The 15,290-nt window shown below is 37.7% G+C and overlaps 1 protein-coding gene and 1 long non-coding RNA gene across 2 annotated transcripts in view; one reads left to right on the top strand and one right to left on the bottom strand.

The window, feature by feature from the left end:
* Positions 1–4,456, top strand: part of LOC140533155 (uncharacterized) — a 33,815-nt gene extending 29,359 nt beyond the window's left edge. Inside the window, exon 3 of the long non-coding RNA XR_011976812.1 lies at positions 2,975–4,456. This is a non-coding gene — a long non-coding RNA (uncharacterized lncRNA). The remainder of the gene's footprint in view (positions 1–2,974) is intronic.
* A 7,525-nt stretch (positions 4,457–11,981) lies between these two features.
* On the bottom strand, positions 11,982–12,890 carry LOC140531880 (taste receptor type 2 member 3-like). Its single transcript, XM_072650539.1, has one exon. The coding sequence runs from the start codon at positions 12,888–12,890 to the stop codon at positions 11,982–11,984; it is 909 nt and encodes a 302-aa protein (XP_072506640.1).
* Between the last annotated feature and the right edge of the window lie 2,400 nt (positions 12,891–15,290).

Genomic DNA, 15,290 nt, shown 5'->3' with positions numbered 1-15,290 from the left:
AACAGAGGAGAGAAAGAGAAATAGAAAATATCCTCAGTGGAGTGAAGATTATTTGAGTAGAATCAGAATTTGAAAGAAACAAGCATGTGCTGGCAAATCTTTGTGTCTTGTAAATTAAACCCCTAAGAGTTAAAAAAAAAATTCCTTCTCTCCTTCTACATTCCTGAACTATAGCCAGTTTCTGGAGTATAAAAGGACAGATAAGAAAAAAAGAAGAGGGGAAAGTTTTTCCTCCTTAGATCTATATAGTGATTGAAATGTTTTTATAAATGTTGAAAATAAATGCTACCAAGTAATCTGTTTTACATTCTTTAGAATTTGTTTTAAGGGAGTTAAGAGCATTTCTCATCCACCCTTAATCCCTAGAATGACAAATTTATTAAGAGATCATTTCCCTGATTATGGAAAGATGGGTTTGGGGGTTGTGTTAGTGAAAGTTTCAAGGTGAGGAAAGGGAGGGAAAAAAATAGGCATAAACTTTGGAACAGAACTGGCATTTAACCTTTTCCTGGGTCACAAAAAGAGAAAAGGTATATGTGAGTCAGGAAACAACCAAAAGGTAATTGGGTTTAATTGAAATATCTGGTTTGGTATTTAGGAAGTCTTACAAACTGAATTTAGGTTTAACTTTTTAAATTGGCATCTGTGTTAAAAGTGGAAATTTGACTGTAAATTTTATGAGACTCCTCTTCATAAGAAGAAACCATAGAGAATGATGAGTAAATTGATAAACTATGAGTTTCTTTCAAGACTGTGGAACCAAGATTTGAACTAAATTAAAACATGCTCTTATGTGTGATAATTGGAGTAGATTAAATTTTAATATCTGGTTTCCACTTTTACAATCTTTGGCAGTGGATTGGCTGAAAATAGTGGACACCATAAATATGAAGTGTTTGGAATAAATAGCATTTGTGTAAAATATAATACTCCAGTATTGAAATCATAACCCCAGATTCTGTGTTATACTATTTGGAACATAGATCCAGGTGTAACTGACTTCATTCTGGTCACATTTTAAGTGAAATATGTCTATCCTAATTTGATGTTTAAGATAAGTCAGAATTTATTATTCTATTTGGCATGAAGACAAACTGGAAAAATACATAGATCTGAAATTTGTTAATTGGGTGTCTTTAATCAAGTTATCTTGTGTTACATCACATGATTGGGAAGTGTCTGGCATAATGCCTAGAAGAGGGCAGACATTAGAAATGTTAACAGTCATTATTAGTTCCTTAATTACATGTGATCAGCATACAATGACAATGGTGATGAGATGCCTGATTTTTCTGTGTATTGTAATTTGGAAATGCATTCATAGAACTGAAGTCAGCTAATCAGTAATAAGTCTGTTTCAGGTTTCAAATACATAACATTGTTTCAGATTGGTAACTTTTGTATCAGTCATCAAACAGCTTTTCATAACTTGGATGTCATTAGAGTATGAACTGAAAGAAACTAAAAGATGGTGGAAAATTGTTTAAAACCAGTTATGTTATTTTATCATCCCTGATAACCCTGTTTTATAATGTTTTGCAACTGCCATTTAGAGAACTAGATATTTCCACCTTTGCCTGTAGTTAGGAGGAAGTTATAGCTAAAAGAAATTTGGCTTTCACTTAGGAGAGTTGTAAGATAGTTAACTAAGCTATTTGGGATTATCGTTTTAATTTTAAAACCTAAAATTGGTAATTGATTACTGCATATGGAAAGGAGAGGATGAGGTGAAAATCTTATCTGGATTGTTCTGTCCATTCAGAGAAGTTCACCTTGGGGGTGGTGATGGTGGTGGTGGTGGTATCAAAGAGCACAGCCCATAGCAGCTCTAAGGGTGGATAGGGCAGATACCCCTGACTCACCTCCCTTAGGAATATTGCCAAGGTAGCCTTTGATGTAGGGCTATGAGGGAAGGCAACTGGAAGCCCCATGTGTCAGTTACCATATGCTGGGGTCCTACAATAAACAAACCACGTCTTCTCTGGTAGATACTGGTGCAGAATGCACGATGATATAAGGAACCCTAAAAGACGTCCTGGCAAGTGGTTAGCCATAGAAGGATATGGGGGAAATTCAATCAGGGTAAAAACAAAGACTGAAAATAGGGGACTTGCCACCAAGAGGGTATGTGCTTTACATAAGTGAAGAAGAAGACTATAGATGGGGGTGGGCAGGCTGGGCATCAGGCTCATCTCCTTCTCTGAGGTCCCTGTTCCTGGAAATCATCTGTATGGGCAAGGTCATCAGCCCTGGAAAAAAGATATTGTTTGTGTTATGGAGTTCCTAAACCATGAACTTGGCTAGCTGAGGATTTGCAAGTTTATGTATAATATAGAAATGATTTCTAATGATTGGTCTTTATATCAGGACAAATTTAAACTTGAGAAGAAAAGAAAAATCAAGTGAAAAATATTAAGTGAAATCTTTTATGTGTGTGAGTCTTGATAAATTTTTATAGATTATTACAACTCCAGGAGAATAAAAATAACCATATCGAGCCCTAAGTTGTGATAAGTGAAATTTGCCATCTGAGGTAAAAAAACTCTTGGGATTGTAACTTTTTTTGAGGTTTGAATTCAGGTATAGTTTTCTGATGGATCAAGTCAGTAATCCACCATTCAAGAGAAATGACATAAGCTACTCAGAGGGAATGTGATCCTGAAATGTCACAGGTGGAGATTTGCATCTAGGAAAAAGCTGAGAGGACAACTTTGGCATTAGCATAAGGTGGGATCCTCCTGGCTTAGTTTCCCCATTGTGTGCCTTTGAATAGGAATATTTTCCACCTGATGATTCCTGAATCTAGCTATGAAGTGCAATGATTACTGCATGGTTGATTACCCAACAGTGACTCTCACCTGAAATCAAACAGAGCTAAGGATGCTTTATCTTACCATATATTTGCCCTTAGGCTTACGCCTGAAGGGCCTGTTTGGTGCTGGTATAATCATGTCCCTGCTTTTTCCTTTTATAGCAAACTTCTACAATCAGAAAAAGTGGGCCATCGAAGATATGAGCACAGTGCAAGTATGTGAGATCTTGCTGTTTTCCATCCAAAGGAATAGTAATTCCCTATCCCAAACAACTAGGTAAATTAGTGTTACACCTGTCAACAGCCTGCTAATGGTTACATAGTCATGCTTAAAATTAAACCCTGAAATAGCTCATCCTTTCTGAATAATATGGAAATAATTAAACAAAGATAAAATAAGTTTGTGAAAAAAAGGTGCAAAAATGGTATTAAATCATGGACTAAGCCTGGGATACATTGGAGCTACTACAATAAAAGGCATGTGCATAAGGTCTGAGCTGTTTTAGCCTAGAATTCTCGTCCTTTCTGTATCCCACACAACTTAGTAAAGGAGTATGTGATCTAGTCATCTGCCTGTTACTATACACACACACATACATATGCGCATACATGTATGTAGATAGATACATATACATATATAAAATATGTGTGCCCGTATAGACACATACATGCATACATATATACAAATAAAGCATATATGTATATGTGTAGATATGTATAAAATAAGGTCCTTAAATATTTCAAAATGAAGTAAGAATAATTGGGTATTGTACAACTGATTGAAGGACCCAGCTGTTATTCTATTAATTACTGAAATATTTTCAGTTTGGTTTGCAGAAGAGAATTTTAGTGAAATCAGTTGTCTTAGAAGGATGTAATTTATGGAAAATTTTTTGTTATATCAATGACAAAGTCAATTTCATTCAAGTTTATTACTAATGTGGAAATAATACCTGTTTGTACTATGTGTCCTGGAGTACAAACATGTTTTATTACAAACAGCTTATTGATATGCACTATTTTGAAATTAATTGCTTAAGTATCTTCCCATGTCTTCTAACTGGAGTAAAGTCAGTTTCTTATAATTAGATTCATTTGTGTAACTATTGAATCCAGGGGTGGAAAGCTTCTAACTGCAAGAGTGTTACTACTTATATTTTCACGTATAGGACTGAATCCTTAATAGTATCTGATTCTCCTAAAGGAATTGGAATCAGAGTGGAAAAGTTTGAGAAAGTAACAAGATCAGACAATCCTATGTGTCAAATATAAATGATTCTAATAGGTCATATAAAAAATCTAAATTTTCTGCAGCTACAAGCAAAATTTGGGTTCCTATTTTGATGTTTCCCCTTTATAGCTCTATTGTTAAGATCAGAACCATAAGGTTTGAGTTGGTTTTCACAATATGAAGTAGTTACTCCAGATGTAAAATTTGAGAGACTTTGCTAACTTGAGATTTTTTGTAAAGGATATTAGCAGGAACAAGGTCTCTACAGGTGACTTGGAATTAGAAAAACAATTCCACTGAAGTGTTGCTCCTGAGGACGACATTTTCCAGATTGTCCCAAGAAAAGATGTTCCAGAGACCAGACAACAAATAGGACATCTGAATTGCAAAATAAAATTTGATAATTAAATGGACATTGATGGTGTGTTAATGGTCATCATTATAAAAGTCTCTCATTGACAAAAAGGGAGAAACTGAGAAAATCAAATTGTTCTGATTCCATTTTGTAATTGATTCTATTCTCTATCACCCCTAATATGTTGTAAAACTGTCCAAGCCATGTTTATTTGTCTCTGAACCTAGTTAAGAAACTTAGCTGCCTTGTAATAAGTTAAATTCCGAAATATAGCTCTCCCACTAATCACCAAATGGTTCTTCCTTTACCTCCCTAGAAGTGGGATGGAAAAAATTGTAACAACCGTGGTAATTTTGTCATTGGTCATATTGTTTTCCTACCATATTGCCTTTGTGGTTCATGCTTACAAGTGGGACTATCCTGAATGTACCTAAAAAGGTGGTAAACACCTTAGTATAGAGTTACCTCATGGACCTTGTGGAATAGGAAGAATGTATGGGCAGCTTTTCAGGGGTGGATTATGGGGTCTCAGTTGGGGAAAAGCCATAATGCACAGTAAGAAGTGAAAAGCTATTGACTTGAACTCTGTGAAAGGGGGAAGGCTGGACATGGTGACCTGTTAAAAATCATGATTTAGACACTGGGTCATAACTTAGATATTGTGACTGATGAAAGCTATAACATGGACATAGTGACCAGTTCATGACCAGTACACAATATTGCATTTGGGAGTTCACCCATCAACATTGGCTTAACCCCTAAGCTTGGAAATGAGCTCATTACTAGGCAGAAATCCAAAATATCAACTAATCAGTAGCAATGTGCTTTATAGCTCCATCTCCTTTTATTTAGTTTCTATAATTACCAGTGGGCTTTCCTGGGGTCTTTGTGGGGATCCAACATGTAGTCTGACCACCTCCCCAGAATGATGACCATCAAACTTTTGTCAGGGATCCATCATACTGCCCCAATGTAAGTATCCAGTTGATTGAACTGCTACCTATAATCAATCTGGAACTCTTTGACCTTTTCCTTTGGTATCAAACTTGTCCCGCTGTTTTGGGAGGGAGGTACAGAGTTCCCTAGGTGGGAGAATTCCAGACTTTACACTTGGAAACTGTTAGACTATGAAGATATGTTCTGCTTATCTTTTTTTTGTTAATAATTAATTTGTCTTCAGTTTTTAACAATCACTTCCATAAGTTTTAAATTTTTCTCCTCCTCCATTCCCCTCCTTTCCTCCAATGGCATGCAATCTTATAAGGGTTCTACACATAGATTCTTATTAAACACATTTTCCCATTAGTCATGTTGCACAGAAGAATTAAAATGAATGGGAGAAACCATGAGAAAAACCAAACCAAACCAAAACATAATAAAATAGAAAATAGTTTGCTTCATTCCTAGTTCTAACTCTATAGTTCTTTCTCTGGATGTGGATGGCATTTTGCATCAAGAGTCCTTTGGAAATGTTTTAGGTCCTTGCATTGCTGTGAAGGGCTAAATTTATTATAAACAGTCCTTGCACACTGTCGCTATTACTGTGTACAATGTTCTCCTGGTTCTGCTCCTTTCACTCAGCATCAGTTCATATAAGTCTTTCCAGGTTTTTCTGAAGTCCTCTTGTTCATCATTTCTTATAGCACAATAGTATTTCATTACATTCATATACCACAGATGAAGTCCCAGTTGCAGAAGCAGTTTTTCAGTTTGGTGTAGACTGAATGGCACCTCTCTTAACAACCAATGACACATAGAGAGTCTAGCTTGGGATGCAAACAACAAATTATGTCAACTCGGGGGGGATGGGGCTTTGTCTTTGGCACATTCAGGGCCTATTACATAACAAGGGTTCTGTATTTATGGAAAATATGGCAACTTAAAAAGATGAGTTTAGGGGACCCCTTCACATTCCTCAATACCACAAAACAATGCCCAAGGCTAGGAATTTTTTCTCAGCATCATGGAGTACGCATGGCCAGCTTGTGCAGAAATCTCTCAGTGCCTCAGCTGAAACTATATGTTAAGCTAGAGAAGCTCATTTTCAGAATCTTTCCTTCAAGGCCACATGCAAACCTGCCTAGCACTTTCCTGTACTTTTTGTTACAAGATAGGATCAACTAAAGACAGCACAAAGAGAAAATTCAAAGAGAAGGTCCTAAGAGAGTCAGAGAAACCACTGAGCTCACTTTTATAGGTCACAAGGAGAGACACCTGATTTTTATGAAGCCAGTAATTAGGAGGCAGCATTAGGCTTTGAGGGCAGCTGGGTGGTGCTATGGATAGAGCACTGTGCCTTGGGGTTAAGAAGACCCATCTTCCTGAGTTAAAATCCAGCCTCAGACACCTGCTAACTATGTGACCCTGGACAAGTCACTTAACCCTGTTGCCTCAGTTTCCTCATCTGTAAAATGAAGTGGAGAAGGAAATGGCAAACCACTCCAGTGGTTTGACTCCTCAAATGGAGCCACAAATTGTCGGATAGACCTGAAAAAATGACTGAACAACAAACCCAATATGGACACATTCAATGATGAGTTTCCCTTTGGTGCATTCAAACAATGATCCGTGTCTTATCAGATTGATTGAGGGAATTCTTCAAATTCATCTGGGATTCCCTGGATCATCCTCTTACATATGGGAACAAATCAAATAAATTAAGGAAAGAGAGACAGTGTGGTGGAGTGAGAGGTAGAATGAGATTTCAACTTTAGGTCAGAAGGTCCGAGTTGGAGTCCCAGGGAGGGAGGTCATTTCAATTTTCTTAATATCAGTTTCTTCAAGTACTAAATGGAAATATTAATACCTGTATTCTCTACCTCACTGGATTTTTGTAAGGAAAATGCTTTGTAAAGTGTTACATGCATGTAGCAAAAGCATCATGATATAATGGATAGAGATTTAGATCATGAAGTCTTGGGTTCAAGACACAAAGTAGCTAATGATTTTCAGATCTACTTATCTTGCCTTAATCTCTGCTGCAGATCACCTATCTTGAATCTCCATTTCCCTTTTAGATATCTGGAACTGGAGGCAGCTAGGTGGTATGGTGGATAGAGCATCTGCCCTAGAGTCAGGTGGACCTAAGTTCATATGTAACCATAGAACCTTACTAGCTTAGCTTGGGCAAGTCACTTAACCTCAGTTGCCTAAAGGAAAAAAAAAAAGGAAAACAATCCAGGAGTCAGATGTCTTAAACTGACAGTCCAGTAAACATCTTAAACTCCACATGTTCAAAACGGAGCTCATTATCTTTCACCTAATGTCTCACCCTTTCCTAACTTCCCTATTACTGTTGAGAGCAACACCATCCTCTTAGTTCCCCAGGCTCTCAATCTATGCATCATTCTTTAGACTCCCTTATCTATCACCCTGACTCCTCACTATCCTCTCTTCCTTTCTCCCTCTCCTCCATCATATCCAAACTGTTGACAGGGCCCGTTGATTTCACCTTTGCAACATCTGTTGAATACACTCCAGCCTCTCCTCTGACACTACTGCGATTAATGTATAGGCCCTGATCACTTCATGCCTGGACTATATTGCAATAACCGGCTGCTGATGGGTTTTCCTGCTTCAGGTCTCTGTGTACTCCAATCCATCCTCCATCCAGTCACCAAAGTTATTTATCCTAACATACATGTCTGATCATGTCATCCCTCTACTCAGTAAACTACAGTGGTTCCCTATCACCTCCAGAATCAAATAGAAAATCCTTTTTTTATTTTCAATGCCTTTCATAACCTAGAACTTTCCTAAAGGACTTGGTAAACCTTCACACCAGAAGTGCTCATCTTCCTTGAATATACACTTGAAGGTGGATGAGCAACCCTAAAAGGGGCTTTGATGTGTCCCTAGCACTCAACTTTCACCTTTGGCTCCAAGAAGCTATGCGCAGTGAACGCTCCCTGGTAAACCATCTGGGCAGATGGGCCAAACCAGGTTGAGGGCTATTGGTGAGTTAGGGGGGTTATCTATCTTCACAAGCATGTGAAGACCACCCAGTGGAATGGGCAGATGAGAACAATAAGTTCCAACAGCCGGCCATGAAGGTGGCTGAAGCAGAGACTGTGGACTGCTTAGAGCCTGATGAGACTTCAAAGATGCCAAGGTCATCCACTGCATCCTCGGCCATCATTGGTCATCTTTACACTTTTTTTGCCACTGGATGTCTATGACTGGAAGAGAGAGTGAGGCTCATAACTTGGTGAAACTCAGCCTCACTTGAATCCAATTCATGTACAAGACACCACACCATGATGTCATTGGTCTCCTTCAAAAAACAAAGGACAAACACCACCTTACTTTCTGGTATATTCTCTTCAATCCAGTCACCCTGACATCTTTGTTGTTCCACAAACAAGACTTTCCCTCTTTTGACTCCCAAACCTGGAGCTGTCCTTTCTCATCTTGGCCTACTAGCTTCCCTGGCTTCCTTTAAGTCCCAACTCAAATTTCATCTTCTACAGGAAGCCTTTCCCAACCCCTCTTAATTCTAATGCCTTTCCCCTTCTAATTACTTCCCATGTATCCTGAATATAGCTTGTTTGTACATATTTATTTAGTTTATTAAACTAAATTCCCATTAGATTGTGAGCTCTTTAGTGACTATTTTTTGCTTCTTTTCGTATCGCTAGAACTTAGCACAGTACCTGGCAAATAGTAGACACTTAATACATATTTACTGATTGTCAGACAAGCTTTCTGTGTTCCAGGCAACTCTCTAAGACTATAAATTGCAGAAAACCCATCAATTTGCATTAGTAGAGGAAATTTCTTCAGTTTGAGCTCTTTATCCCAATGAAATCATAGGTCTGGTCCTTAGCCTCATACAAATGCCACCTAGGTATCAGTCTTAGAATGATGACCCAAATTAGATGCAAATGATTTCTAGAAACAATTTGTAAATGGTATGCTAAATTTTAGATTTGCATGAATGCCTAAATATCTTCATGTAGACACATTTGTAAATACATCAAAAAAATGTAAATAAATGCCTCAAAAAGGTCAAATACAAATGTAACATAATACTGAGGGGATTAAGTTGCTTTGTAAACCGCGAGATACATTTGCCTAATCTCTGATGATTTACAAAACAGCTCAGCCCCTTCCTTGTGATTTTTCCACTTTATTGAATCTCTTGCCCATTTCTCAAGAGACTTAATGTGACAGGCATACTATGAATTAAATAGAATAATCCCTTAGAAATTAGACCATGACTGCTAATAAAATGCTCTCAAAGTATTTTGAGCCCTAGTTTTCTTTGGTTCTTTAGCCTCCCTTAAAGTTCAGTGAAGGAAGGCTCAGTGGACTCTTGAGGGATACAGATATTGTTGGCAGAGCAGAAATGCCCAGTTCAGTGACTGTAGGGGTGGGGATCAAGGAAGGAGATATCTTTTTTCCTCTCTTTGACAACCTCCACCCCAGAACTCAGAAATGAGGCAAGGCTCCAAGTTACCTTCACATTCATCAATACCTTCCTGGTTCTGCCTTTCCTTATCCATGAATAATCTGATGTCTCTCTCAATTCCTTTAAAATCTCTCATCTTGTCTCTTAGATTTCAAAAGTAGAGAACTGTGGACAAATAACATAGCTGAGGGCTAGGAATTATCACTTTGTGAAAATCAGCTTTCTTGTTCTTGTATCAAGGTGTGAAGTACAATCCCAGGTGCTTGCCAAATATGGGAATTCTATCAGAGTAAGTTGCCTTACTCTGGAAGCCTACCATATTACTAACATAATGACTTAAGGTATCATCCAAATTTTATTCAGAATATATGATATCATACAAGTATTCAAAAAAGGAGTTACTATAGGTAAATGTATCACCAAGTGGAAAATATTTCTGTTAAATATTCCTAATGCTAAATGAATAGGGACATTGGATAGTAGAAATTTAAGTGTAGAAAGAAACTTGAAAGTCATCTAAAGTAAATGTTTAAGTGCTATATAAATGCCCATTATTACCTCATCTGAACCCCTAATTTTACAGGTGAGGAAACTGAGGGAGGAATAGAGAATTTAAATGACAAGTATCAGCCTCCAGAGTTTTCTCTAAAAAGAGACAATGAAATTAGGTTAATATGTACTGCTTATTCCCTTTAAGCTAGCAAAAGGAGTCAGAATAATCAGAGCTCCCAGAAGGGCCAGTTGGAAGAGAGTGCTTCTTCCTTCTGCCTCTATGCCTGTGTCAGTCAAAAATTATAGTTTCCATAAGACAAGAAGGGTGGAGGATATCTCTGGTTTTTCTCCCATCAATAAACAAAAAATGTTAAGATAGTATCTTTAAGGGAGGGCCATGAAACAATAAGATAAGGGAAATGTCTGGTTCCAAGGGGCTGGTTTTCTTCAGAGGAATGTTCCCAGTCAGCTAAATCCATTAGGAGAGTTTCAGATTCAGTCAGAAGGCACACAAAGCATGATTGTTATTCCAATCTGGAGTAAGCCAAGATGTCCTTTTCTGATTGCTTAGTCCAGATTTTGGCCCTTATGGAGTGTTGGCTGGGGGTGGTGGTGGTGCTCAAATGGTTCTCACAAGTCCCATAGCTGATTCAGAGTACAGCAGGTACAAGAATCCAGATTTTCTGACTTCCAGTTCAATGTTCTTTCCGGGGCATAATGAATGTGTGCTATTTTTTCATACTGTATATACTCTCTTATTCCTGTAGAATTCATCGTTTCTATATCATGAAAGCAGAGTGGGAATGAACTTTAGGTTGGAATCTATAAATAGCCTCATTATGTACAATCAGGAGTTATAGTAGCGCTGATTGAATGGTGAGCCTCCCTCTAAATGGACAGTCAGGGAGCAGAGAGCTAACAGCAACGACTTTTTTTCTGGAGAATATTTCTTCTCTGAAGTATTGTGCAGACAGGCAATGGCAAGTGAAGATTTCCTACAGGAAAAATTTTATTTTTTAACAAAAGTTTTATTGATTAGATGCCATTTATTTTTGCATCATACACATTTCTGGATATAGTCATCATCTAAAATTGGCCCCTCTCCTGTAACAAAGATAAACATTTAATCAAAAGCAATTGATTAAAAAAGTTGAGTCTTGATGTATGTAAAATTCTTTTCTGAAGATGAGAGTATGTTTCATAATTTTTTTCTCCTTAGCCAAAGTTGGTTTTCATAGTTACTAAGGTTAGCTTCCTTTCATTGTTCTTTATTTTCACATACATTATTATAGTCATTGAGCATATGGTTTTGGTTCTAGTTATTGTTCTCTGCAATAGTCCATGCAAATATTCCAAGGTTTCCTTTCTCATAGTCTTCATTTCTTATGGCACAATAATAGCAATATACCACAGTCCCATTGATGGAAAACCTTTATGTTCAAATTGTCTGGCACACAATAAGAGTTTAATAAGTGTTTTTCATTCATTGTGTTGTTCATTCAACTTTTGAAAATCCTCTGTTAACTATCCTGGTGCTGAAGGACAGATGAGTCAGTGTCTGTCTTTAATGGTTTTAAGTAGAAACTGATAGTGAAGGAGGGGCAGGTCCCATACTGATCCAGATTCAGGACAACCAGTTCTGTTATTACTTTCCAGACTTATCTGTGGGGTGAAAAGTCACCTAGTCACGTCTTTCAGACACTATCTGGAGCATCCTCAGGAATGCCAATTTCAGCTTGTTATTGCTGAAAATGAGGATGAGTGAGTGTACAGAAGGAAAGATAGCTGTAATCATTTCCCCAATCATCAATGCCAAATCTTTATCTGGCAGGAGATCACTTAACATAAGTACAAAAAAGGCAACAAAATATACTATGAAGAGAAAAAGGAAAGAGAGAATGATTCTAGTGGCTCTTAAATGTATCTCAGTGCTTGAATCTCTGGAATCAAGAATATAGTTCTTCATTTGCTGTGTGTGTCTCTGCAGGGAAAGAATGATCAGGACAGAGGAACATAGAATTACAACAAGGGGGATGACTATCCAGCAGGTATTGAAAATTAAACTGAGCGAATAACCACTTTTCTTTGTAATGTTTTCAGTGCAGTTTGTTATTTGCCGGCTGCTAAAATAAACAATGAATTCTTTGACTGGTGATGCTATGCAGAAAAAAGAGAAAAGCACAGAGCCCAGCAGGATCCAGATAACTACACAGGAAATCCTCCACTTGAGCCAGAGGAAGGCAGAGTGGGAGAAATTGGCAATCTTCAAGCAATAGTAGACACTGAGGCAGGTAGTCAAACAAATGCTTAAATAGTTAGTAAATATCCAGACTATATTAATAATTTGCATTGCTGTCATTTCATCATAAAAACTGGGATAGATCAGTATTAACACATCAACTAAAAGTGCCCAAAGAAGGCATATTCTGGACAGGGCTAGACTGGTAATAATGAAATCAGACAAAGTTATCCTCTTGCTCTTGACCCAGTTGATGCAGTTCAGTAATCCTATGAAACTATTACAGCAAAAACCCAGAATTAATGCAATGATGAAGACAGCCAAGTACATACTGTTAGCTAAATTCAGCATGATTGAAAAAGGATAGTCAACCTTGAATTTGAATTTTTGATTGATTTGCCACTGCCTTCCTTTACTTAGGTTTCTTTGACTTGGGTCCAGAAGACAGAGATACCTGATGTCCCATTCTCATGATTTTTTCTACTTTGTGTTGGTTGGGTTTCTATATTTGATCAGCATGTGGCCAGGCTTGGAGTTGTCCTTTGGAGATCTCTCTTGGTTCCTTCGCAGCATATCTGTATGTGTTCATTGGACTAGCCCTCACATCTCCCCTCAGTAATCTGAATTGGCCTTTTACATTATACATGAAAAAAACCAAGTAGCACTTTGGCGAGATGCAAATAGATTCAGTGTCACATTGAAATAGGAGAAATCGGAGTTAGTGGAAGAAAATGTTTTGTTGCCTAAACAAAGGAGCATATAGTTCCACATAAATACATCAAATGGATTTCACTCTTATCTAAGCCTGGCAAATCAGAAAGAAGAGTGTAAAATCTACCAAGTATGCAACAGTGAGTTTGACTTTGATTTCTGGAAAATTCTAGAACATATTACTAAAGAGATGCATGGTAAACATCTAAAAATAGGAGCAGATATCACAAAGTCAGCATGCATTTAGCAAGAGCAAGTCAAATAAGACTTAATTTCTTTTCTTGCCAGTGTTATTAGACTAGTAGGGAAGGGGAAAGTTGTAGACATAGTTTAGCTCTTAAAATCAAGTATTTTTAACAAGTTTCTTATACTGTATTTTTTACACAAGAGAAGGCAAAAAGAAGATTGTATAAAATCGGTGAATGTCCATTTCATACCACTTGCTTTTTAAAAAAGAATATAATAATTTCCAAGGATTATTTTCAAAACTTCCCTGCTTATCTCAACTTGGTCCTTAACTTCTGATTCTTTCTATGTAATTAAAAAAATTGTTTCAGCACCTCTTTTTTTAAAATTTATTTATTTAACTTTTAACATTCATTTTCACAAAATTTTGGGTTCCAAATTTTCTCCCCATTTGTCCCCTCCCTCACCCCAAAACACCGAGTATTCTAATTGCCCCTATCACCAATCTGCCCTCTCTTCTATCATCCCTCCCTTCCCTAGTCCCTATCTTCTCTTTTGTCCTGTATAGCCAGATAACTTTCTATACCCCATTACCTGTATTTCTTATTTCCTAGTAGCAAGAACAGTACTCAATAGTTGTTCCTAAAACTCTGAGTTCCAACTTCTCCCCATCCCTGCCTCCCCACCCATTCCCTTTGGGAAGGCAAGCAATTCAATATAGGCCATATCTGTGTAGTTTTGCAAATGACTTCCATAATAGTCCTGTTGTGTAAGACTAACTTTATTTCCCTCCATCCTATCCTGCCCCCCATTGCTTCTATTCTCTCTTTTGATCCTTTCCCTCCCCAAGAGTTGACTTCAAATTCCTTCCTCCTCCCATTGCCCTCCCTTCCATCATCCCCCCCCACCCTGATTATCTCCTTCTCCCCCACTTTCCTGTATTGTAAGATAGGTTTTCATGCCAGAATGAGTTGCATTTTATTCCTTCCTTTAGTGGAATGTGATGAGAGTAAACTTCATGTTTTTCTCTCACCTCCCCTCTTTTTCCCTCCACTAAAAAGTCTTTTGTTTGCCTCTGTTATGAGAGATAATTTGCCCCATTCCATTTCTCCCTTTTTCCTCCCAATGTATTTCTCTCTCTCCACTTAATTTCATTTTTTAAGATATGATCCCATCCTATTCAATTCACTCTGTGCTCTTTGTGTGTGTGTAATCCCACCAACTACCTAGATACTGAAAAGTTTCAAGAGTTACAAATATTGTCTTTCCATGTAGGAATGTAAACAGTTCAACTTTAGTAAGTCCCTTATGACTTCTCTTTGCTGTTTACCTTTTCCTGCTTCTCTTCATTCTTGTGTTTGAAGGTCAAATTTTCTTTTCAGCTCTGGTCTTTTCATCAAGAATGCTTGAAAGTCCTCTGTTTCATTGAAAGACCATTTTCCCTTGAAGTATTATAGTCAGTTTTGCTGGGTAGGTGATTCTTGGTTCTAGTCCTAGTTCCTTTGACTTTTGGAACATGACATTCCATGCCCTTCGATCCCTCAGTGTAGAAGCTGCTAGATCCTGCACTATTGTACCTCCACAATACTTGAACTGTTTCCTTCTAGCTACTTGCAATATTTTCTCCTTGACCAGGGAACTCTGGAATTTGGCCACAATGTTCCCAGGAGTTTCTCCTTCTGGATCTCCTTGGTGGACTCGTTGAATACCCATTTTGCCCCCTGGTTCTCGAATCCCAGGGCAGCTTTCCCTGATAATTTCATGAAAGATGATGTCCAGGCTCTTTTTTTTGATCATGGCCCCCAGGTAGTCCCGCAATTTTCAAACTGTCTCTCCTGAATCTATTTTCCAGGT

The sequence above is a fragment of the Notamacropus eugenii genome, chromosome 3 (genome assembly GCF_028372415.1).
Source record: "Notamacropus eugenii isolate mMacEug1 chromosome 3, mMacEug1.pri_v2, whole genome shotgun sequence".
Lineage (NCBI taxonomy): Eukaryota > Metazoa > Chordata > Mammalia > Diprotodontia > Macropodidae > Notamacropus > Notamacropus eugenii.
This window is presented reverse-complemented; position numbering and strand designations above follow the sequence as displayed.

Coding starts and splice junctions, on each gene's coding strand:
- LOC140531880 (XM_072650539.1), bottom strand. CDS start 12,890: ATGCTGAATTTAGCTAACAGTATGTACTTGGCTGTCTTCATCATTGCA.